Below are 24534 nucleotides of genomic sequence, written 5' to 3'. Positions count from 1 at the left end.
AACTGCTGATAGAAATGACTGAGCAGCTGCCTTCGGTATTTTTGGGTAGAGCAAAACAAGCATGTGAAAAGTTTTTTATAAATTCTTTTTGTGTGTGCTCACCCACACACATATGTGTGGTATACATATATATATATTTATGTGTGTGTGTGTAGGTACTGCTACTAATTTTGCATAATGTGCACAGCAACATTTGCGGTTTTAATTCTTTAGCGGTGTCCTTGGCCCCGAGCCCAGCACATGCCACGACGACAGTGAGTCCTTTGACGGGGGCAGCCAAGCACTTCGAGCAGTTCGAGCAGAAAAAGAATAAGAAAACTTTTGCCTTGGCTCGCGTGACTGAGTGTGTCTGTGTGTGTGTGTGTGTGTATGTGTGTGTGTGTGTTAATATATACATACATCGGTATGTTGTAGAAGCTAGCAAGCAATTGTCAACATTGCCAAAAGTCAGTTGAGTGAATTTACTGAAATGTACTGAACTGAGTTACTCATACGACACAGTGTTCCTGCATACTGGTCAGCTTTAAGATCTCAATTGACGGGGTCGAAAGGTCGAGGGTCGAGCTGAAGTTGAAGTTGAAGGCCACAGCAGGTGTCCTTGGGCAACTAAATTAAATTGAGCAAGGAAATTGAAAACAATGCGGCGCATTCAAGACGAAATATCACAAGGAATGGAAGGCAATTGTAAACCAACTTATCCCCTTCTTGAGAGCAGATGAGGGGCTCCCGTTGTCAAGACAGTTTAATGTGCATGTGTGTGTGTCCTGGCTTGTGTGTGGCGATGTGTGTGTGTGTGTGTGTGTGGCGATGTGTGTGTGTGTGTTTCCGCGAGGCAAATTAAAAATTTTGTTTCTCGACTTTTTCAACATATTCTCTTTTTGCTTATGTTGGCGTTCTTTGCAACTTTTTGCACGCGTTTCTCTACAACCCCTGCCCCACTCTCCCCACTACACACTTCATCCGGTTCCCCTTTTCCACACCCCTAGTTGCCTGCATGGTTGTGTGCTTTGTGCTTATTTTTTTCGGCTTTCACTGCGGCGGCAGTTGCTGATGATGATGTTGTTGTTGCTGTTGTTGTTTGTCCGCGCAATGGAAAACTTTCTAATAATGTTGTACACAATTTAAATAGAATTTGCTGTGTTGGTGTGCCACCCACGCCCACGACTACGCCCACACCCACAAGCCGAGCCTCAGCGCCTATAGCCCCGCCTCTTTTCACAAACACACACACACACACATACACACAAGGAGTAAGAAAGTAAAGTAGAGAGAAGACGCAACAGCCCGAAAGCTGAACAACAACAAAACTGCAAGAAAAAAGTGAAATAAAATATGTATAATAATATGCGAAATAAGGCAACGGCAATCGCCCATCCTTATGGTGGTGCTGTCGAGCAAGCGAACCACCGCCGAGCCACGCTAACTAAACCGCCCATCAGCTTGCCAACTTGCCAAGTTACCACCTCCCTCTTCCTTACCCCTACCCTTACTCTTACCCCTACAGTTCCTTCCCCTCCCCACCACTCTGCCTGTCTCTCAAGCCCAATTCGGTAGTGCGTGCGGCTGGCTGTGCCAAGTTGCTAACAAGCTTAGTTCCTCCTTTGCAACTTGCTCATTTTTGCTCACACACACACAAACACACACACACTAGCACTCACACCACACTGAGGTGCAGACAATTTTTTAATTAATTTAGTTGCTCAAATTCGTCGTAATAAAAAAGAGGTTACTTCTTGACGAATTCAGCTCACTTTAATCTATATTAAGACACTCTGAACTCCGAACACACTCAAACACTCACACTTTATTCATATTGCGAAATAGGTAATATTTGCAAATATATGGCTAATGACAGTGAGACACTTGCAGACTGCCTGCCCTAGACTCAATCAGAAATGAGCAAATATTATTGACAACTATCTTGTCTTTGGGCTTTCTGCAGTTAGCTTAAATGTGACTAATTAGATATTAATTATTTCATAGGAAATGGGAATCTAAATCTAAAATTGGAAAGCCAATTGGAACAGTCTGCTGGTATAATTCTCATACTCTCATTAACACTTAGTTTCGCATGAATGAAAGTTAGCATTTCATATCGAAACTGAAAATAGAACAAAAATCAGCCGTAATTTGCCAATTGTTTTCAAATTTATAAACTGATTTAATTTAGTTTAGTTTTAGTACAGTCTATCTCATAGTCTGGCACTCCCAACTTGAGCATTATTTTTCAATATCTTTCGCGTTCCTAACTTATCTAATGTTTTCATTTTGCTTATTTCTTTACAGGTACTCGACGCTGTCACAGGACACATCCAAAATGTTGGCCCGACGCTTTGACGCTTTTAATTAACTTATTCGCTTTAATTACTGTTGAACTGCATAGTTTTGTAAAGAGTATGTTTATATAATTTGTTATCAAATCAACAATATCCTTGAACAAATCGTTTTCCAAATAAGTTTTTACTCGCTAAGCTTTGCTTGTAAGTCTATTATAGTTGTAGCTTGCAGAGCATTTACGATTTCCCTCTCTCCTTTGAAAAAAATTAAACAGAAACCTATGCCAAACTATAGTTTTGTTAAGATGAAAACCTAAAGATAACAAAATATATCATTTGTAAAAATATCCAGCTACCTTTTGTATTAGTTATCGATATCTTCAAAGAATACAGCTAGTAGCTAACTAATATCGAATAGTGCCTTCAGCACTGTTATGTAATTCTTTAGCTTCCATGTAGCAATGTGTATTCGTCACTATGCAGATCGGCTGTAAATATATTTAAGCTGTATATCACGCCAAAGCATATAGTCAAATATAACATAATATTGTTGACTCAGGTACATACAATCATACATGTACGTATATCAAAGTAAATGACAAATATAAGAACGCAAAAATATCATTACAAATAAAAAAAACATTTCGTGAATCAAAAACTGTTTTCTTTTGTTAGGTGGGAAATTTGATCAATTCGCTTCGTTTCCTTGCAGATTGTTGTATGGGATAGCAAGGACACGAACCAGTAGGTTGCCAAGTTGCCTTGTGACATAAAATGCGGCATACTTTTAGGGGCACACTTGTGAAGATAATGGTTCTAGCTTGGCCATATCCTTACAGAATCGCAAGGACCGCCTCTATTGAACTACATTCCAGGATTATGGAGTCGTCTAGGTCCCCAAAGACTTGCAAATTTTCACACGAAGAGCGAATTAAACCGGGTCGAAATCCCTATATCATATTTTTCTCGGAAACAACAAGGACGATGTGCATGTCCTTTGACAGATTGGTAGCCGCGATTAAAACAAACAATTTGATACAGGACTCGCCAGGATCCGTAAGGATGTTGCCGAGTTGTGAGCAGTTTTCTGTTTTAAAAAATGTGTCGTTTTTTCAGCAGTTTCAAGGACTTTTGTCCTTTTTATTACTTTGCTCAAACTCGATTCTTAAGGACTATCGGTGGTCCAAAGGACAACCGGATAGTCGCTGAAATGGCCGAGTTACGCCGTATTTTTCAATTTTTTTTTATTTTTTCAGGGTACCTCCTTGTGTAACTTTTTGCCAAAATAATTTAAGGAATCTTGTAAATCTTTGAATGCAAGTCGATAATTATTTTTAATGTCTGTTCGAAAATATGTGATCATTGCGTTAAAACGAAAAAAAGGAAATTCGGCTAGTCCGTGAAGTGGTTTTATTTAGTCCAGCAGAGTAAAACAAGTCAGGAAGCATACTAGATGCATTGAATATAACCCACATAATAATATTAAAAAAATATGTGTATAAAATTCGAATAACCAAGCTCGAAATTTAAACTTAACTTAATTTTAGATAACCTCAACAAAGAATCAGTAATTTTGACTTTAGCTTAAGCTCAGATAGGGAACTCCACGCCTTAACCTCAACTTGGATACTCTTTATATATCGGCCTTAACTTTACTTAAGTTAAGTTTAGGCTTAAGCACATATCAATCACTTCATCATATTGCTTTATAAACACAATTTTCCAATAGTTATTTATGATGATTATCTTATTTTCTTACTAAAGATATATTTTATCTAAGATATCTTAGAAAGAATGATGAGATCGATCTAATCATCCCAATCATTTATAAGCCCTTCAACAAAAATCAATGGTTTCCTTACAGATCCAACAGATGCAACTGTATCAATATTCAAATATTTATATTCTCCTTAAAATTATAAGTAGAAAACACATTATAATAATAGCACATTCAAGTATTTTAAGTTATACGATTTAATTCGACACTTTCTTATACATTTTAGATGCTTGTTATGAAGAACAAAAGCTGTTGATTCATTTGAAATGCTGAAACTGGCTGAGCAATTGTTAAAATTGCATGCTGCGAATCATTCATGCAGCCTATTCAAGTACTAAGTGATGAGCACAAAGTATTTCAATTTAATTATGAATGAAACAAAGGGAATTATATATCTACATAAAGTGCAAATTGCTAAAAGCCCCGCAGCTCAATCGACAAAAGTCGAGCCAGTGTCGAACTGTGAATCCCTTACACTAGACACTTAACACCAGAACACACTAGAATACCCATTAAAAACCCATATATCTTTAGAATGTTATATTTAGTTGATTTGGGATCGCAGACAGTTTCGACTATTTGATTAGGGCACTTGTGATGCCTTCACGCCCCAAACTGGCGGCATTCATCAGTTTAGAGGCCGCATTGTGGTCTGCATGCTTCAAGAGCATACTTATTTGTCTGTCTGTCTGTCTGCCCGCCTGTCTGTCTGTCTGTCTGTCGTATTTGTTGTGAGAGCCATTAGGATTGTCTTATGATGCAGGATACATTACTGACATTACTGCATTACCACACGCTTGTACACCTCAACAAAGGCAGTCACATAATATTGTGTATACGCAGCGTAACACAGCGCACAGCAATCACTTAAAAACATCATCTGATACATATATCCAAATATGCTTATATACATATACATATATATATATACACACATAACTGACGATGCAGTGCCCCATCCCTGTGTTCATATATTGATTTCATGCCACTTAGCAGCAACTTGCTGGGCTCTCAACCAGGCGACTTCACATCGAAACATGGACTGGTTGCCTACCATCTACTTCTTGCAACTGGCTCTTCTTGCAACTCGCTCTTATTGCAACTCGCTCTTCTTACAACTCGCCACTTCCAACTCAACATTTTTAACATATTCCAAAACCACATTTTTGACTTTTGTATCGGATCTGATATCGGACGTGTATGTTATAGATCATATTGAGTTGATCGGTTATTTAGTTAAATACCAAAATTGTTGACAGTTCATTTCAAATGTTGTTGGTTTTCTTTTAAAATACTTGTTTACTTACCTTCATACTCTGATACCAAAAATGCAAGAGTATACTGGTTTTGACCAATGCCCGTCCTTCCGTCTGTCAGTCCGCAGGAACGCAACTATTGTCGACACTTTGAAAACTAGGACCTTGAAACCTGGAACATATATTTGCGTCAGACAAAGTGTTAAAATTTGTGTGCTACGCCAGTTAGGGGGCTACGAAATCGATAATAATCGATAGGTGAATATCGATAAAACTACATATCTCACACAAATTGAAAGCTATAGTCAGTAAATTTGAAATGTTGATTACTAGAAACCTGCTCTAAAGATTAGTCTTGGCTATGCCAAACCTGTTCTTATCCACCTGCTATCAGGCTTGTGTTACCTCGATAACAGAGTATTTCGCAATCGGATACGTCCGACTACAAAGTTCTCACTTGTTTTCTTTCTTACTTTATCGATTCGATGAATTTAACGTTGGAGAGCCATTTCTTTAAACAAAAACAAAAGCATAGCAAAAGCCAAAGATGAACTTGCCACCTTTGAGCGGCGGAGTTCTTTTAAAGTGGTAATAAACTGCAGAAGAGGCCAAGCCAACGAGTTAAGCTGCTCATTAGCAAGTGAACGTAACCTGTAGACAGTAACAAGTAACCAGTAACAAGTAACCCGCAACCAGTTCAACCAGTCAACTCCACTTCACTGCTTGGCCTGTTGCTGCCTGCTGTCCGTGTGTCTGGTGTCTTGTCTTCTGTCTGACAGAAGGACTCGAGAACAGGAGTCAATAATACACCCACCATTTGCAACCCACACACACACACACCCATATAGTTTCACAACTCATATTCAACTGGTTCTTAAGTAAAACGCCAACAACCAACAATATTATTTTGACTAAGGTTTGCATCTTCGGCAACTGAAGGTTTTGATTCAAGAGTGCATCAATTATTGACATCATAATTTATTCTATCTATTCCCGCTTTAATTGCCTTGCCAGCACTATTGCCACGTACAAAAGATGTTCCATGTTGCAAGGATAATCCAACAATCCACCCTTGCAGACAGAAGCCAATTTGTTCACGACTTAAGTTCGTTGTTTATGTAAAAGAAAAAAAAATATATATATATATATTTAGTAGTCTGTTCTGATCACTCTGTGTTTAGTTTGTTTATTTCGGATTTTCTCATCTTTCAAGTGATTTTTTTGAGTGCAGCTTTAATATACATATAGTGATGTATTCAATGTCTCCTTGAGATAGCTTTACGTCAGATATAGACTATATCAACTCAGATTGAACTAGAATATTTATAGTTTATGGTATATATGTTGCATATGTTATACACTTCATAACAGAGGGACAATTAAATTCTAAATATATTTATATATATGTATATATTTCAAGATATCGGCTGCGATCACTTTCTATATTCATACATTCCACGGTTATTTTTCCTGACAACTGGGATGAACTGAATAACTATTTATTTTGGTCTGCTCTTTTATTATAGTGTTATGGCTCTTGTTCAGTTGAGAGGTGAACTGCAGCTACGAGAAGAGGTAAAGAAAAGTGAGTGAGAGATAGAGAGAGAGAGAGAGAGAGAGGGAGAGGAAGAGAAGCAGAGTTACACTTGGCTTTTGATGATTTTCGACTGCAACACTTTTAGAATCCGAAATGACCCCAAAGAGCGACAGGCACAGAAAATGAGGATGCAGTCCTCAGCGGACACAAAGTGCGACTCGCGAAGCTGTAGAAACCTGGCAATTAGCATTAACAGAACAACTTGACTGCAGTTTGCAAACAAACAAAAACCTGGCGATTACTGCTGCTGCCGTGCTGGTGGAATGGGAATGGGATTGGGATTGGGATTGGGGCGGTGGCTATGTCAGAAGCGGGGAACAGTTGGGCTACAGTTGACTAGCGTCGAGGCGAATGACTTGTATATTGGGGCACTTGGAGTGCACACGGACACACGGACCAACTGGCGGCAGATGACCAGCCTAAGAGCAGACAACTGCGGCGCAATTTGCGGCACTGTGACAACACAGTACGAAATTACACGGTACTCTGGCACTCGCTCCAGCTACCTGCTACCAACTCCAACTCCAACTGCCGGCTACAGTTGCAGCGCCAGATTCAGATACAGATTCAGCTGCAGTTGCAGATCTGGGCGATGCTATGGTGGGCAGTTGGTTGGACAGCAGCGTGCAACGCCGCGTAAGTCAAACAACGCAACGAAATGAATTATAAAATAACATGCCAACAAAACCAACAACGAGTGGGCTTCCTCCCGTCGGGCCAAGGGCCAGATCCTGGCCAAGCGGTGCGGGTGCCAGGAAGGTGGCAGCAAGAGTGAGAGGGGGTGGCATGACTATAGCTATGACTGTGCCTGGTTTGCTGAAAGTTGTAGGTATATGTCTACCTTGCGCTACATGAAATTTTTATTTTATTTAAATGTAATTATCTGCTTGAATAAAAAAATGCTCATCATGATGAGCAGCAACAGCAACAGCAGCAGCAGCAACAGCAGCGACGTTAGCAAGCAAACCAAAAAAAAATATATATATAAATAAAAATAAAATGAAATACACAAAAAAAAAAAAAAAAAAAACAAAAAAAAGAATGCTACAAATAAAATAAAAAGTCCGGCAAAAACAAAAACGAGCCCATGTGCATAAAGTAAAACAACGTGCACACACACACACACACACACACAAGAGCAAACACACTCACTCATGTCTGTGTATACAAGTACGCACACACACCTACAAAAAAAATCCATTAAAATTGTGCAGGAAATATACCAAAAAACAAAAAAAAAGGAAAAAAATCAAAAAACGAAAATCGCCACCACAAAAAATAAAGGAAAAACCAAAAAAAAAAAAACAACAAAAAATAAATAAAATAAAAAAAAACACGGCGAAAGAGAAAAAGAAGGAAGGTAACGCACCAACACGTCCAGGCCTACTCCACCCCTAGCGATAACAGCAGCAGCAGCAGCATCAGCATCAGCAGCAACAACAATAACAACAGCAACAACAAACACAACAACAACAACATCAGCACATGCAAAACTGCAGATGCAAAGGACAACGAATAGGCAAGAGTAGGAGTAGGAGTAGGAGCGCCAGCAGCAGCAGCAGCAGCAGCAGTAGAAGCAGGACCAGTATCAGGACCAGGCAAAGAGCGGGCGTGGCCTTTTTTTGCTCATTTGCAACGCACTTTGGACACTATTTCTGCCGCTAGCTGCGCATTCTCCGTCGCAGTTGCCGTTCTTGTTGCTGCTGTTGCTGTTGTTGCTGTTGTTGTTGCCGTCGTGGCGGCTGCAGTTTTCGGCTTTCGATTTCGGGCCTATGACGCCTATCGGCCCTGGCCGTCGCATGATTATGCACATGCCACACCAATGATGTGCTGCCTTTTCCATTTATTTTTCGACAGCCACCCCCCTCCCCTACGACCACCGCCTACCGCCCACCGCCCACCGTCCACTTTTCCACCCATTCTGCATACAAACGCATGCCGACATTTTCAGTATGTACTCGCATATACTTACTTGTCGTATGTACTATTGTCATTTCCAGTTTTCTGTGTTTTTTTTTTTTTTGTTGATTCCCTTTTTTTTTGATACTTTTTACTTTTTGCTTTTGGGCACCAAGCAAAAAAGACGAACAAAAATTTGTCAAAATAATATAGCGCAGAGCCCGCATTAATCGCGCCTGCCACACCACACGACACAACCGAACACTGAACACCGAACACCACCCATCGTCGTCCATCGTCCATCGTCCAGCATCCAGCATCCTGCAACCAGCGCCCACCTCCCGCATGGGCCTATTAAAGCGTAAGCACGCCTGTAGGGATGGGAGTTCATGGAACGGGCAAAAAAATGATTCAAAATGCTGCTGCGAATCCAGACTTGAACGCCAAAGTCTTTCAGATTAATTGGCACTTGCATTTCCCCACTAAATTACCATTAACTGTGGCATTTAACTACGCATTTCGATGCGCTTTAGATTTCAAGAATTCAAGTGTAGAAATCGTAGCACAAATTGAAATTCCTCAGAAAGATATTCATACACAAAGCTATCAAATTATTAAGCACAGCACACAGCATCTAGATACAAGTGCTGTTTGCCAAGAGATAACACTTATTTATATATATCAGAATATGCCTCGATATATTCCTACCGATTCATATGGAAAACAGATATTGAGAAGCTTGGCGAATATGCACAACTAATGGAATCAGAGATGCTTCCTTCTGCTTCTGATGTACATATAAAGAAGATTAACCTTGTAGACTGGAGTCAACCTGCCAACATATAAATTTCACTACTGCATAGTCTAAATATGTGTGTCCTGGAACAAAAAATATGTGCGTTCTGGGACTGATCATTTATGCACCGTAATCACCCTCTTCTTCGTCATCTTCTTCCACCTCTTCCACTGCGTCTTCTACGACCTCTTCCACGGCGTCTTTCGCTGCTTCTTCATATCCCCCTACCACTCACTGCCTGCTCCACTGTCTCCTCCTGGAACTGCTCCTGTGGACCACTTGGCATGGGCAGCTAAAGAAAACTGCGCATCTTTTGAATATTGCGCCGAATGAAAGTCTCAAGATGCCCCATTGAAAAATTGCAAGGATCAAGCCACAAATATACTAGATGATAGATAATTATAAATAAGAACAATAAAGGAACCCAATAAAATACCTAAGCTTTCCATACCACTAAAAAATGCATATATATTATATATGTATATAAAGCAGCCACATATTAATAATTAATAATTAATTATTAATTTAGCTACAAATACAAATAAGAATTACACATTGCTAATGCAATAAAAAATGTAATTTATAACCAAAAGGGATTAAGTTCAGAAGCGATAACTAGGATATAGAGTCTGATTAAGTTCAGAGCCGATAACTAGCATATAGAGTCTGAGTCCAAGTCCGAGCGATATTTGAGTCAAGTTCGAATTGATTACTTGGCTTGTTGGCTGAGAACAGTGCAAGTAATTAGATGTGTTTGTCGCTTCTTAGCCACAACTGGAGGCAGTTGGCATGCTTAAGACGTGTGCGTGTTATGTTGAATGCCCCCCGCCCCTGCTACAACTGCCCCCAACGCAGTGCCGGAGACATGCCACAAGGCCAAACGAAATGAGGCTGACAAAAAAAGTGCGAAACATTTGTCAGCTTCAACTCGCTGCAAGCGATTCGAGGACTTCACACGTTTCTCTTTGTTTCTGTTTCGGCTGCTGTTTTGTTTCTCTTTCTCCTTCTCCTTCTCCTTCTCTTTCTGTTTCTGTTTCTGTTTCAGTTGTTGTTGTTGTTGCTGTTGCTGCCCCCTCCTCTCCACTCGTTTGAGTTATTTTGTCATGGTGGCATGGGAATGGAAATGCGGATGTGGCTGCTGCTGCTGCTGCAAGTGCAAGCGGATACGGATGGGCAAACCAAGTTGTTTTGTGGCACAAGTTTGGGCCGAGCGCAGCGATGGCGGCAACGGCAACGGCAACGCTTCTCATCGTAATTAAAATCATGTTAGAATGCTTTGTGAGCTGTGCTGCAATTGCTGCGCTTCCGCGGGCCTTTGTGGCTGCAATGTGTTTTGTTGGTGTTTCTTGTTATCTTTTCTCTTTTTTTTTTTGTTTTTGTTTTTTTTTTATCTTTTTGCTGCTGACAGACGACGAGCTCAAAGACATATGCACTCATTCACACTCACACACACACTCACACACACCCATTCGGTTGCAGATGGTTTTAAATTCGGCTAGAGACAAAGTCAGTCAGTCAGTCAGTCTTTTGTCTTTTGTCTTTTGCTTCTGCAGCTTGCAGTTAAATATTAAAAATATCAGCGACACAACAACAACAACAACAACAGCAACAGCAACAAATTGTGCCTTTGATTTTAGTCATTTGTCGTCTGCTTTTATCTTCCTGTGCCGCTATCTTTCAGCATTCTGATTCCAGACTGCAGCCTGCAGCTGGCCAACATGAATAATTAAAAATAAATTAATAGCCCCAACTCCAACCCCAACCCCAACCCACTCCCCCTTCAACCAACCAAGCACAGCTTATGCTTATTTTATTATCGAATCAATACTAAAACCAGAAATTCAATTTGCTTATTAACATTTCATTTAATACATACAAGAAACTGACTGTTTGATTGGTTGATTGATTGATTGATAGACTGACTGACTGACTGACTAGCTGCACGACTTTTTGTTATAGACATCAGACAACGTTGGGTGTTCCTATATTGATGCAATTTATCCAGTTTATGCAGATCAGAAATATATATAACAATTGGAAACTGCGTTATTTATTGTTATAGGAAGTATATATATATATATATATATATATTTATATATTATTACTATTAGATATATATATATATATATATATATATATCGATACTTGCGAAACGGGGCAAGTTATCGATAAAATGAAGCAAACTTGACCTGCGCGGGGTATAGGAAAACTTGCATTCCCCATTGAAGCTGCTATAATCTCTGAGATGCGCATATTCAAATAGACAGAGAGAGACAGAGAGAGAGAGAGAGAGAGAGAGAGAGAGACAGACAGACTGACAAGTCTAGATCGACTCGGCTATATATTAATATTATTATTATATTATTATAATTGGGGTGCCTGCACTGCGACCTATTATATATATGCCGCCTGCTGAGCCTATAGCTCCTCCATCAAGCCCAGCTCCTGCACAAATGTTAGAATCTTTGTTGGGTTGAGGGCTTCTATGTCTTTGAAGCTCATAACATGCATCCCTAGGATGCTGAATCTTTTCCCGGTTAAGGCAACACACTCTGCTTGGATTCTTCCTCGCTTTCACAAAACCTGCATAGTTCGTTGCTATAAATACCTAGTTTATTTAGGTGACTTCTTAGTCTACAGTGTCCTGTCAATGGACCGGTGAGTATTCTAAGTCTGTGCTTCGCCATGGCTATTACTTGGTTAAATCGTATATATTAATAGACATACTCGTATACCTTTTTGGTTTGGAGATGCTGTCTTTACCTGTGTTACCAGCCTGATTTACAAGAGACTAGATTGATTTACCCAAACTGAACTCAATTATTAAATAAACAGTAGGCTTGCTGATAGTAGTTTATTCAATATGAAAGTACTTGCTGTGCCTTGCTTTTAAATAACTAATTTATTTTATATTTCTGATCAGGAATATATACATATATGCACTATGGCGAGTTGGAGATGGTTGAAATGTTACTGCATTTTTTATGGGTACAGCTTACAATAATATATAATAAGAATAAATCTATAGATGTGTACATGTGTGATGGTTGTATGTGATGGGTGTGTGTGTGTGGGTGGTGTGTGTTTGTGTGTGTGTGTGTGTGTAGGTAGGTAAGTGTGTGTACAGGTTTATAGAAGTACAGGCTGCACACTCTTCCAAGCATCTACTTATCAACATTTAGCATTTATAAAAGTCCATTTATGACCACACACACACACACACACACACACACAATACACCGACACCCACGCCCATTTGTGCACATAAATAGATGCGTATATGTATGTGTCGGCATACGTACATATGTATGTAGGCAGGAGCATAAAAAAAGTTACCATTAGGTTGCCTGAAATCCGCCGTAAAGCCGCCACCATGGCAGCCCGGCTCAAAATGATCCAACGCTGGACAGCGCACATGGATGTTGCATAAAAACTTTTACTCGTACATTAAAAATTCAAACAATCGCAGTTATTTACCTTATCTAAAACACGCCGCAGTTGAGCAAAAATAAAAACAAGTTGGGTGGAGGTGGATGGTGGAGGTGGAGGGGGTGTTGAGGAGAGTGGCAACTGGCTGCTGCTACACCTTTTGGGGGCGATACAAAATCGGCCATACAATGACCATACACAAAAAATCCATGGCGAGCAGCTGGGGGGCAACTGTAATGGTGCTGGGGTACATACCCCTTTTGAAATTGGTTTCTGTTTTTTTTTTTTGTGTGAATGTGTGTGTGTGTGTGTTTTTGTTGTTGTTGTTTTTTATTTAATGCGCGCATTTCACACATTTCACATGTCGACGGCGCTGCGACCGCCATGTCAGCAACGCTGGGGCGGTGGTCAAACTTTTTATCGATTTGCTGCATAATATAGAAGCGGTCGGCGAAGGGTGCGTTGGGGGCCCGAGTGGGGCTTGGGGCGACCGAGAGGTGGGCAGCCAAAAATGTCTAGAGCAATGTCCATGTCAATGTGTGCTCTGCACTCGTGTTTGTGGGTGGCGGGGTGGCAATCGCTGGTTGGGTGGCAGTTGGTTTTGGCTAAAACCGAGCCCATTGCCAAAACAGTGCAAAAAAAAAAAACCAGCAGAAAAAAGGCCAAAAAAAAGGAGTAAACCCAAAACCCAAGTGATTAATTCAACATATTCATATGTGCGTGACGCGCGGACGGTCGAATAGGGGAAGGGAAAGAGGTTGCGGGAGGGTGAGGGGGGCGACGGACGAATCGCATCCCCAGCCAGCAGCCGCAACCCACGCTCCACGTAATGAGCAACATTTAAAACCGAAGCCGAAGCCGAGGCGAACAACGCACAAAAGAAGAGACAACAACAACAACCAAGGGGCAGGCAGAGGCTGCGACGGGGGCAGAGGCGGAGACGGAGGCTTACGCTGGGTGGTGCGCTGGTCAGTGAAATATGAGCCGCCGAGTAGATGCGGTCGCAGTCGCTGCCGCCGCCGCTGCTGCTGTTGCTGCTGCTGCTGTTGCTGCTGCTGCTGCTGCTGCTGCTGTTGGCAACCGCAGCTACTTTCTAATTAAGCATGTTTAGTTAGCGCTTGCTGGGAATGGGTAGGCCATTAGGGGGTGGGCAGGCTGGCTGCCAACTTTACGCTGGTCAGCGCGGCACAAACATGTCAGCAACAGAGCCCACCCAACGCCCACTGCGAGGAAAGGAGAAGGGGAAGGGGAAGGAGAAGGGGTGGGTCGCAACGGAAGTGCACACGCATGTCTAAAATATCTAAATCTGCGTCCGCGCTTATCTCTATATGCAAACGAGCACACACACACACATGCCAAAAATATGTGTGCGCACACACGCACACACACACACACACGCACACATGTATATGTATATGTCTGTGTGTGTACGAACCCTTTTTGTTTTGACGTTTCGCTGAGAATGATGTTGGCAAAAAAGTTTCTAATGAAAACTCCCCAAAAAAAAGCAAAAAAGAAAGCAAACTGACACACACACACACACACACACAAGACCCACTAATACACCCACACAGCCGGACAAAACAATGAGCAAAAGCTCAACAGCAAAAAAAAGAAGGAATTTAAAAACACATTACAAAATAGACAGGGTTGATCCCAACAGCAACACCAACTCCAACTGCAACTGAAGGCTTAGATTCAGACTCCAACTAGCCGAAGCTAGCCTAATGCATACAGTTGTGCTCAAAAGAATTGTATAAATATATAGAACCATTACTTGGGGTATTGGTTGAGAGTGCTTGCTTTGGAAGGATATCATAGCGCTATCAACGATTAGGGCAAATGCATAGTCTAAATTCTGAATAGAGCCATACCCGAAACAATTTTCATAGTTGGCAAGCATTTTCGATCACTTTTTAAGAGAGGACTTCATTTTAATCTCTCTCCCTCTCTCTCTCTCTCTGTCTCTCTCTCTCTCGTTCTCTCTCTCTGTCTCTCTCTCTCTCTCTGAAATAACTTGAACATAGTTAGCGACTGTCGCAGATCTTTTAACGAGATGAGAAAACGGGTTGACATTCATCTCATTTGGGTTCCGGGACACAGAACATTGAGGCAAACTGACTTGGCAAGGCATCTCTGCCACATCTCTCTCCTTGGAGAGGCACTGCTGAAAGGGAATTATGTTCATAGCGACTATCGTAGAGCTTGCCTTGCTGAAGAAGAAGAGGACTCGATGCAGCAGCACTTCTTTTGTCACTGCACCGCCCGTTGGGAGGAGAGGAATTTAGCTTGTGGGGTTTCCCTTCCCTGCAGATATATATCGTAGCTCTCTGATAGAGCGCCTAGCAAACTAGCCCTGCTCATCGAGTTCACTGGAACTGATGGGAATGGGCTTGTAACCTAACTCAGCCTATCTAAAGTTGTTGCAACTTAAATGCAAGAATTAAATGGAAGAATTCATGCGATTTTCTTGTCCATTCTAAGATTTTAGATATTATTTTGAGCACAGCTATGTATGGAGATTTGTGTACATATCTATTACTGTATACAATTCGATCTAGAATCAAATAAAAACAATGCATTAAATAGTAGATAAAGTTGGAATTTTTTTTTTTTAAAAAAAAATTTTTTTTAAGTTTTTTATAAAAAAATATTTTCAATTTTTAAAAAAAAAAAAAATTTTAAAATTATAGGTTTTTGGTTTTTTTTTCCTTTTTTTTTTTTAATTTTTTTTTCCCTTCGATGAAGCGAACTGACATATTACAATGAGGAACACTATCTCAATGCATTGATTTGGAAAATGGGGAATAACTCAATTCTTTATATACATATATATATATATTCATTCAATATTGCATTTACAATTTCTGTGCAAATCGTTGACCGATTTTAACTGAATCATTGAGATGTAATTACAATTATTTCTTCACTTCGATTAAGCTAACTGATGGAATCGATATTCAATGCATTGGCTTGGAAAGTGGAAAATTTCGCATTTGTCTCATTTGTTAATATATACAAATTGAGAAGACAGCGGACTGGCAACATCCTTAAAACAATTTGTAAAGAAGACTGTTTCACAGTCAGTTATTTTTTCCCCCTTTTTATATTTTTTTTTATTAAGAAAAGAAAACAAGTTAATATCCTTAAAAAAATTTGTAAAGAAGACTGTTTCACAGTCAGTTAGACTGCCCGACTGCAATGTTCTCCCCCTTTTGATAAACTTAAGCTTAAGATGAATAGAGAACCAGTTAATTAGTACAATATAGAAGTAATCAGACATATGTGCAATATCTGTATATTTATGTGTGTGTGTGTCTGTGTGTGTGTGTGTGTGTCTTATGTGCATTGTATTACAATATGAATATGCAAATAAAGCGCTGCATACTTCGAGGCGCAACAAAAACAAACCCATAAACATTGGCATTGCCAGTTTGCCAGTTTGTTTGTCTAAGCAGCTAGATAGCAGACACATCATTAGAGCAACTGGCTCCCTTGCCACACCCACCCACCCACCCACACACACACACACACACAGACACAGCATGACAGACGGAGAAACCCCTAATGACGACAGTGCAATCACTTGCATTTGCATCCCTTAATAGCGCAGCATCCTCCTCCCACTAGCCCTCCAGTTGCACTTCCACTACCACTACCACTTACAATACTTCTCTTCCCTTTCCACATCCACATGCACTCCCCGGCATATTCTCAAGTGCAGCCGCAACTGCTAGCGACACAGTGTGCCCCGGCTATCGGTTACGCTTAAGCTTCTCAATCTCCAACTCCAACTCCAACTCCAACTGCAACTCCATCTCCAATTCCATTTGCCATTCAGCCTCAGCATCAGCATCAGCATCATCATCACCATCTCGGCTAGCATCTCCTCCGTCACCTGCTCAGTGTGCGTCGTCACATTGCCGTATTTGGCGTAGTTCAAGTGCAGGTCCACCCACGCCAACCACGTCGTGCAAATTTGACACATGCACAAGTACAAAAACACAAAAATAATATACAAAAAAAACAACAAAAAAAAGGTCAGAACAAAAGCTTCCCGGGCACATCCACTACAGTACCCTGCCCCCTGCCCCTGCCCCCGGCTCTGTGCCGGCTCGCCTCGGCTGCTCCTGCATCCCTGCCTTCCTGTTGCCCCATTCCCTTACCCCTTAACCCTTTCCTTGCCCCTTACCCCCCTTACCCATGCCTCTTTCCTTGCGCCTCATTCACTTCATTTCACTTTTCACAACTTGCACGCACATCCTTGAATCCTCTGGCCAGGTTCAGTTTCTTTAGGTCTACCCAGCACCCCCTTAGCACTCCACCCTCCACCCTCCACCCTCCACCCTCCACCATGTCTGTGGCATGTTGTTTTTGTTGCTGCTATGTTTTGCCTGCTGTGTCTCCATTCTTCATATGAATCAGCCAGCAGCACATGGATCTGGATCGTTATTTCAGACGTGGCTGCCACCTCAAACTTTCCATTTCGTTGCATTGACAAATATTTCTTTGTGCGCGGTCCCCTTTTGTATCTGAGTGTGTGTGTGTGTGCTTATGTGTGTGTATTTTAACATTCATTAGCCGTTGCCGGCGTTTCTGTTTCTTAAGCGGACATGTTTTCATTTTTTAAAGCATATTTGTATTCCCTGCGCCTAGTTTGGCTGACAAAACTTAGCATGCTGCCCCAGCTTTGGCGAGTCTATTAGCTAACTGGAGGTGTTGGCCACGCAAACCTTCACTTCACCCAGCATCATTAGCTGGTCTTTGAAACGAGACAGGAAAGTCTCGACTGCTAGGCTTGAGACTCAGAAGAAAAATTTCTAAGCCTAAATAAAATATAGCTTAAAAGGCTTCTTTGTTTTCTTGATAATTTAATACATTTTAATCTAATAATTTCTTAAAAATAGATCATATTTCCAATAGAGTAGAAAGGCTAACCCTTAATTCGTAGGCAGAATCTGTTCTGAAATTCAGAAAATAGTCATGAAATTTTACTTCTTTCTCGATTTTCCTAATAAAATTATATAAATGTTTAAGCAAACCAAATTGTTTGTTTGTATTTTCGAAAAATACAACAAATATAGATGCACAAATAATATAGGTGAGTTACCCAAAAAAAAACTAAAAACTTGTATATCCAGAATTTGAGACCGTGAAAGAACTTTGGACATTGATTTCTATATAAACATGCCTAAAATTTGGTTAACTCTATGAACGAGTTTATTTGTTTAAAAAATGTATATAAAACCAAAGACAAAACGTCATTTAATACATAAACAGATAATATCTAGTTTTGGAATTGGAAGGCAGAGAAAGCTTCACTAATTTTCTATAAATAATATTCAATATTTTTTATACAAAACTCAAAGACTTTCCAAACTTTGTAAGCTGTATTTATGTTCAGTATTAGTTGCTGGTGGCTGAAAAAAAACGTTTTTATCATTTTTTAATTAGATGTGAACAATATTTATTTGATTTTTTAACGGTTTACACAGCCAATTGTCATTTGGAAAGAGTATAGAAAGAGTATGGGCGCTTCGGTTAGCAACTCAACTGTTGTCTCGTAACTCTTTGAATGCAATTTCATTTTCATAAGCACTCAACTCATATATATATATATATATGTATATATATATATATATATGTATATATATATATATAGCAGTCTGGGCAGGAAATGAAGTGCATATAATAGATTTGGGCTTTTGTTTGACAAACGTTTTATGCGAGACACGCAAACAAGAAGAAACAGCTTTTGGGGGAGGGAAAGGTTCCCACTCAGGAGTTGCAATTAAATAGCATAGAGTGCAAGTGAGAAGTGAGAAGAGACAAGAGAGAAGAGAGAGAAGAGAGAGAGAGAGAGAGTGAGAGTATTAGTTGTGTCCCTAATCTTGATGCTGGCTGTCGATTGAAGCGATTGAAAGCCAGAACACGCAGGGGGCAGCGTCAGGAAGTGTCAGATTTTGCCTCACAAAAATGGGGTTAAATTGCACAAAAATCACGCACACACACACACACACACACATATATATATATATATATATATATATATATATGGGAGAGAGGGGGGCGAGAAGAGCAGCCCCCAGCAGATGACAGTCGACATTCGACAGTCGACAGTCGCTGCTTTTGTTTGACGCACTTAACACGGCGTTGGCGACATGCACTTGAGTTGCACAAAGGCCCACTCATATCAACACACACACACACACACACACAAGGTGGAAGAAAGGCAGCACAGTTAGATGCACTAGACAGACACGAGACGAAGCCAAACGAAACGAAACGCAACCAGACGCTTGTCTAGCCCTCAAACCAAATCCAAACCCAAACCTAAGCATAAACCAAAATGCATGCAACCCTTGGGCGGCTCAACTCTAGCTCCAGCCCTTTCAAGTTATGGCAAACAGTGCTGCATGGGGCATACAGCATGCAGCATGCATTAGAATGTTGACTGCGACGCCGCTGGCTCTTGTCATGTTGACATAGAATTATTGCTGCTGTTGCTGCTGTTGCTGCTGCTGCTGCTGCTTGCCCCCAGTTGTTAGTTGCAGCAACAACCCCCGCTTGTGGCAGGTGCAAAACGAAAGTGAAACGGTGGTGGCTGCCACATGAATGTCGCGCCAACTCTTCAGCCCAGCTGCGACTGCTGCTTGAGTGCACTTTTTGCACTATTCAAAAGTTAAAGTGGGTGTGTGTCGACTCTGTGTGTGTGTATGTGTGTGTGCGTGTGTGTGCGTTGGTGGTGCAATTTTACATCTTGCACTTTTTGGGGTTGTTTGTGGGGTTGAAGGACGAACGGCAGGCGTACCGCGTACAGCCAACGCAGCAGGGTTGCCACGCCGCTGCTGCTGCTGCTGCTGCCACAGACAAGACTCAAAGGCAGAGCAGGAGTCGGAGTCGGAGTCGGAGTCAGAGTCGGAGTCTGAGTCAATGCCAATGTCGTTATTGCACAGTTGAAGGTGCCAAAGATGACTTGAAACTGAGAGACTGAAGTGGCATCGATGCAGCTGCAACCCCCAACGAGGCAAGTCTTCAATCTGGCGACGCTTGTTGGCTGGCGCGAAAAGTGAAAGCTTCTCCCCCTGTCAAACTCAATGCGAATGCGAAATATATATATATATATATATATACAAATACATATATATACAAATATATATATATATATATATGTATATGTAAGGTGCGCCAGTCACCAAGTCAGCATCGTTACCATAAAAACCAATGAAATTTCGCTTACGCTCGCTGCGTGCTGCGCTTTACGAGCACTCCCCAAGGCCCTGACCGGTGTTAGAGCCGCATCCGCATCCGCATTCGCATCAGCATCAGCTACAACTTTAGCTACAGTTACAGTTACAGTTACAGCTATAGCTATAGCTATAGCTATATAGCACGGCTATAGTTACAGCTATGGACCGAAGAAAAAGAGAACCTTGAAATAAAAGCCAAACGCACTAATGTCCTTAACGGCAAACACAACAACAACAACAACAAATGGGAAAGAAAAGGACACGCGTTTTTCGCCTGCCTTCGCGCCTTGGACGTCTGTTTAAATAAAAAATAAAATTATATAATCGAAATGGAAACGGAAACGGAAACGCTTATCTGCGTCTTACAGCAGACGGAATACCCTTGCCTAGGCACACAGGAAATTTCAAATATATAAATATATATATAGTTGCAGCACACTCGATTTATATTACGACTCATAATGAATACGTATTTCAGCACACATTAATCTTAAATCTACTGAAAGGTTTAATTAAAAAATGGCTCGAATTCGAGTCATTCAACAACTCAAGTTGAAAAGTCAAATTTTTAGTTTTATATTAGCCAAATAAAGCAATCATTTCATATTTTATATCTAAAAACATTAAAGAAAACTAAGAAACTAGCTTAAAGTCGATTCATATTTCTCAGATTGACCAATAATTGAATCGAAATTTCCTAAGAATGAGTTGATTCATCAACTAAAGTTGATAATCCAAGGCAAAAGAAAACTGAGTCTTTCTTATTATTGGATGACTTCTTGCGGGTAAATAACCCGCCAACTTTCTATGTGCTGTGAACTTAGGACATGTTTCCCTAGGACATAGTCTGCTCTGATTTGCTTTAAAGGTGTCTTCATCATCATTATCACAAAATCGGCTGAGTTTAGTTTAGCTGGGAGATTTCTAAGTCTACAATGCGTATGCCAAGACTGTTCGTTCCCATGAATATTACTTGCTTAAATATTTTTGTTGATTTTAGCCAACTGGAAGACAGCTTGGCTTGTCTGTGACCAGCTTTCTTTGTTCTTTGGGTGTTGGAGTTGCTCCGAGTTGGTCACCAACTACTTTACGCTTTACTTTAATTAAAGAAAAAACCAAACACCGAGAGACTATTTTGCATTATAATCGATAAATGTTGTTGCCAATCTTAAAACTAATAACTACATTTATTATTTCGTAATTATTGTTGATTCAACGAGCTCAAAAATGTTATCCCATCTAACGCGAAAAAAGTAATATTTTTTAGTCTTTAAACAAATAAAAAGAAGACACTGGTTTGCAGTAATATTAATAATATAATTGCTTGTGGCATGACTAATAATTAAATATGTAATTTTTAAAAATAAGTTTAATGATTTTAAGTTCAGTAAGGCGACAAAAATAGTCATATTTTATTTTTATATTTCTTAAATGAAAAAAATGTAAAAAGTATTGTTTCAAATTTCTTAAACAAAAATAAAAAATAAATAAATAAAATAAAATACCTGTAGGCTAGTTTGAAGCTAGACAAGTGGCAGCTTCATCGCTGTCGCATATTTGGTGACGCAAGCCAGGTGCCCCCGCCCCCGCAAGGGTATACAAATAAAAGAAAACTTTGCTGTCGTTTATGTGTGACGATGGTGCCCCTGCCTCCTCTGCTCCCTCTCTCCTGGGTGCTGCGTCCTGGGCCTGGAGCTGTCAGTGGCCGGTTTCGGTTTTAGGTCTCATGTGCGCGGCGACACAAGTTTTTATTCCTTTGTTTAGAATAAATATAAATGTGCACGTGTTTTGGCAATGGCCTGCGTTTTAGTGGTGGCAAGCGCAGCCCCCCTCGCAATATACCCCCCCTTTTGGGGGATGGGGCAGGGGCGGGGATATGGATGTGGATGTGGATGATTTTGCGTTGGGGTTGCTGCTGGCGCAGTTCGCAGTTCGCAGTTAAATTTTAATGTTGCCATATCGATATGCGTGCATGAATCTGCTTGCCAAATATATATGGGAAATAACATTTCGAACGTGCTAAAAACGTTGCTGCCTCAGTCGCAGTCGCCGTCGCAGCCGCTGTCGCCGTCGCAGTCTCGTTAAGCGCATTGAAGCTATGCTTGAGGGGAAGGGAGGGCAAGGGTAGGGCAGCTATAGAGCTGCAGTTGAACACACGAAACAGCCTAGGAACCAGTGTGGTGGAATTCTTGGGGCATATTGATTAGAATTTTGCGTCAGTTGCCAACTTATGCAAAGTAAAAAAAAATGTTCAGTTGCGTGTGACCCGCACACACACAGCTCATGAGATATTCATAGGCAAATTGCACACGGCACAGCTTCAACAGCTTCTCTCTCTGCTTATGTGTCTCTGTGTGGTGTGTGTGTGTACGGCTCACACGCAACTGAACATTTCTTTTTACTTTGCATAAGTTGGCAACTGACGCAAAATTCTAATCAATATGCCCCAAGCACACCCCCCCCCCCACAACTTGCCTCCTTCTTTAGTCGATAAATGTGGCAGAGTCAAAGATACAAAAAAAACAACAACTGAACTGAAATCGAATATCGATGCTCGACTTGATATTTGATTGTTTTCACCCAGCTGGTTTTCGTTGACATTCAAAGCTGTTGAATTTCAACGAACTTAGTTTCCAAAAAGTATTAAAAACTGTTTAAATCAAAAGTACAATGGAATTGAGGTGTTGAGCAATGTTCTGTGTGCTTAAAATAGCGATTGTTTTTTTTTTTGTTGGATTATTCAGCTGGAATTGCAAATTCCTAAAATAAATATACAAATTTGTTGAGCGACTCCAAGAGAATGCCATCAGGTGTAAGTTGCTAATATATACCTCAAATTAGTTGTATTGCCCAGGCATATCGAGAATATATTTTACAATGGGTACAAATAGCAAAATCAATTTAAACACACCTGGCCAAGTGCATAGATCCCAGGTTCCAGGTAGATCCCTGGAACTAACTTTCCAAAATTCGAACCAATGCCATAATTTGGTTAAAACTCAACAGATTGTGGCAAGTACATTTTGGCCATAATCAGTCTTTTAGATTATTGTGAATATTATTTCATGAAGCAATTTTGGCTCCAATTTCCCACCAATATCCTTTTCAGGACAACAACAACCATTATATTTATCAGAACTTACCTTGTTTTCATGAAGCTGTTCATTTTTCCAGTCCCTACAGAAGGTGATACAGATTGGGAATAAATAAATACATATATAATAGATATATAAATATATATAAAATAATTGTCTATCGGTCTGTTTCAGTTTAAAGCTTTCCAGCCAAATTAGAAAGGTTTGAAACTTCAAATTTGAAACTTGCAGAAAAAGCTTATTGCGAAAGCAATCTACTAAAAGAAAAGGATTTAGCTTGATGCAAAAAGCTTTGGGTGTGTGTCAAATTGCGCTGGAAACTTTATCGCAAGGACTTGAAGCTTCATCAAAAGCGTTCAGCAAAAGCCTTCCAGCCCAGTACAAAATGTTTACCAATGCTTCCAACCCGAATAACTTTGCCAAAGTTTCCACAAGCTTTTCCAATAAATATTCGTTTCGCTGCTTTACCCAATTGAGAAGGATGAGTGCGAATAGAAGGGACAGACAGATCGGACAATTGGACAGACGGACAGGATATGACTATATCGCATATAATCGCAGTTGATGATTCCGAAAGAGATTTGTTTGATTTGTATGTATTATACGAAAATTTTCGATAATTTCTTCCCCTATAATTACAAATAGTCAATCAAGGTACAAAAAGTAATAATAAAATAAAAGCGATCTTAAGTATTAAAATAAAATACATGTTTTCATTTTGTTTTAATTTTTTATTTTTTTAAAAAAGGGATTTTTAATTCAATTATTGAAATATTATTTCTGTGAGCCAAAGCCTTCACATTTCGGTTGATTATACACGTATGTTTGTATGTATGTATATATGTATGTATGTATTTGTATTTGTATTTGTGACACACTGTGTCGCCTTACATTACATTTACAGTTACATTTACAGTTACAGTTACAGTTAAGAGTTACAGTTACATTTACATTTGCATACAAGTGTTGTATAAGTATTGTATAGGTATTGTGGGTAGTCATTATTAGATGTACTTGCGTACTATGTGAGAATGTACACATGTCGTAACGGCTGTAACGGCTGACACGACTGCAACCGATTGAATGTTGATCAAGTAACGCGCTCTCCTCCACTCTCCACTCTCAACTCTCCATAAGCATGAGTACTCACGGTTAACAC

General features: G+C 40.2%; 1 protein-coding gene and 1 long non-coding RNA gene across 3 annotated transcripts in view; one reads left to right on the top strand and one right to left on the bottom strand.

Moving 5' to 3' along the window:
• Positions 1 to 2919, top strand: part of LOC116805970 — a 116533-nt gene extending 113614 nt beyond the window's left edge. Inside the window, exon 2 of one of the 2 annotated variants that reach the window (XR_004365473.1) lies at positions 2287 to 2919. Coding sequence is in view for 1 of the 2 variants with exons in the window: in XM_032741401.1 (XP_032597292.1) it covers positions 2287 to 2408 (122 nt within the window). In the remaining variant the exon portion in view is untranslated. The remainder of the gene's footprint in view (positions 1 to 2286) is intronic. The other variant, XM_032741401.1, reaches the window with a different exon arrangement.
• Positions 1 to 23447, bottom strand: part of LOC116805971 — a 69577-nt gene extending 46130 nt beyond the window's left edge. Inside the window, exons 1-2 of the long non-coding RNA XR_004365474.1 lie at positions 23424 to 23447; positions 5361 to 5481 (exon numbers count right to left, since the gene is read on the bottom strand). This is a non-coding gene — a long non-coding RNA (uncharacterized LOC116805971). The remainder of the gene's footprint in view (positions 1 to 5360; positions 5482 to 23423) is intronic.
• Positions 23448 to 24534: the final 1087 nt, after the last annotated feature.

Source organism: Drosophila grimshawi, unplaced genomic scaffold (assembly GCF_018153295.1).
Source record: "Drosophila grimshawi isolate 15287-2541.00 unplaced genomic scaffold, ASM1815329v1 contig_848, whole genome shotgun sequence".
Taxonomy (NCBI): domain Eukaryota; kingdom Metazoa; phylum Arthropoda; class Insecta; order Diptera; family Drosophilidae; genus Drosophila; species Drosophila grimshawi.
Note: the sequence above shows the minus strand (reverse complement) of the source record. Positions and strands in the feature narration are given on the sequence as shown.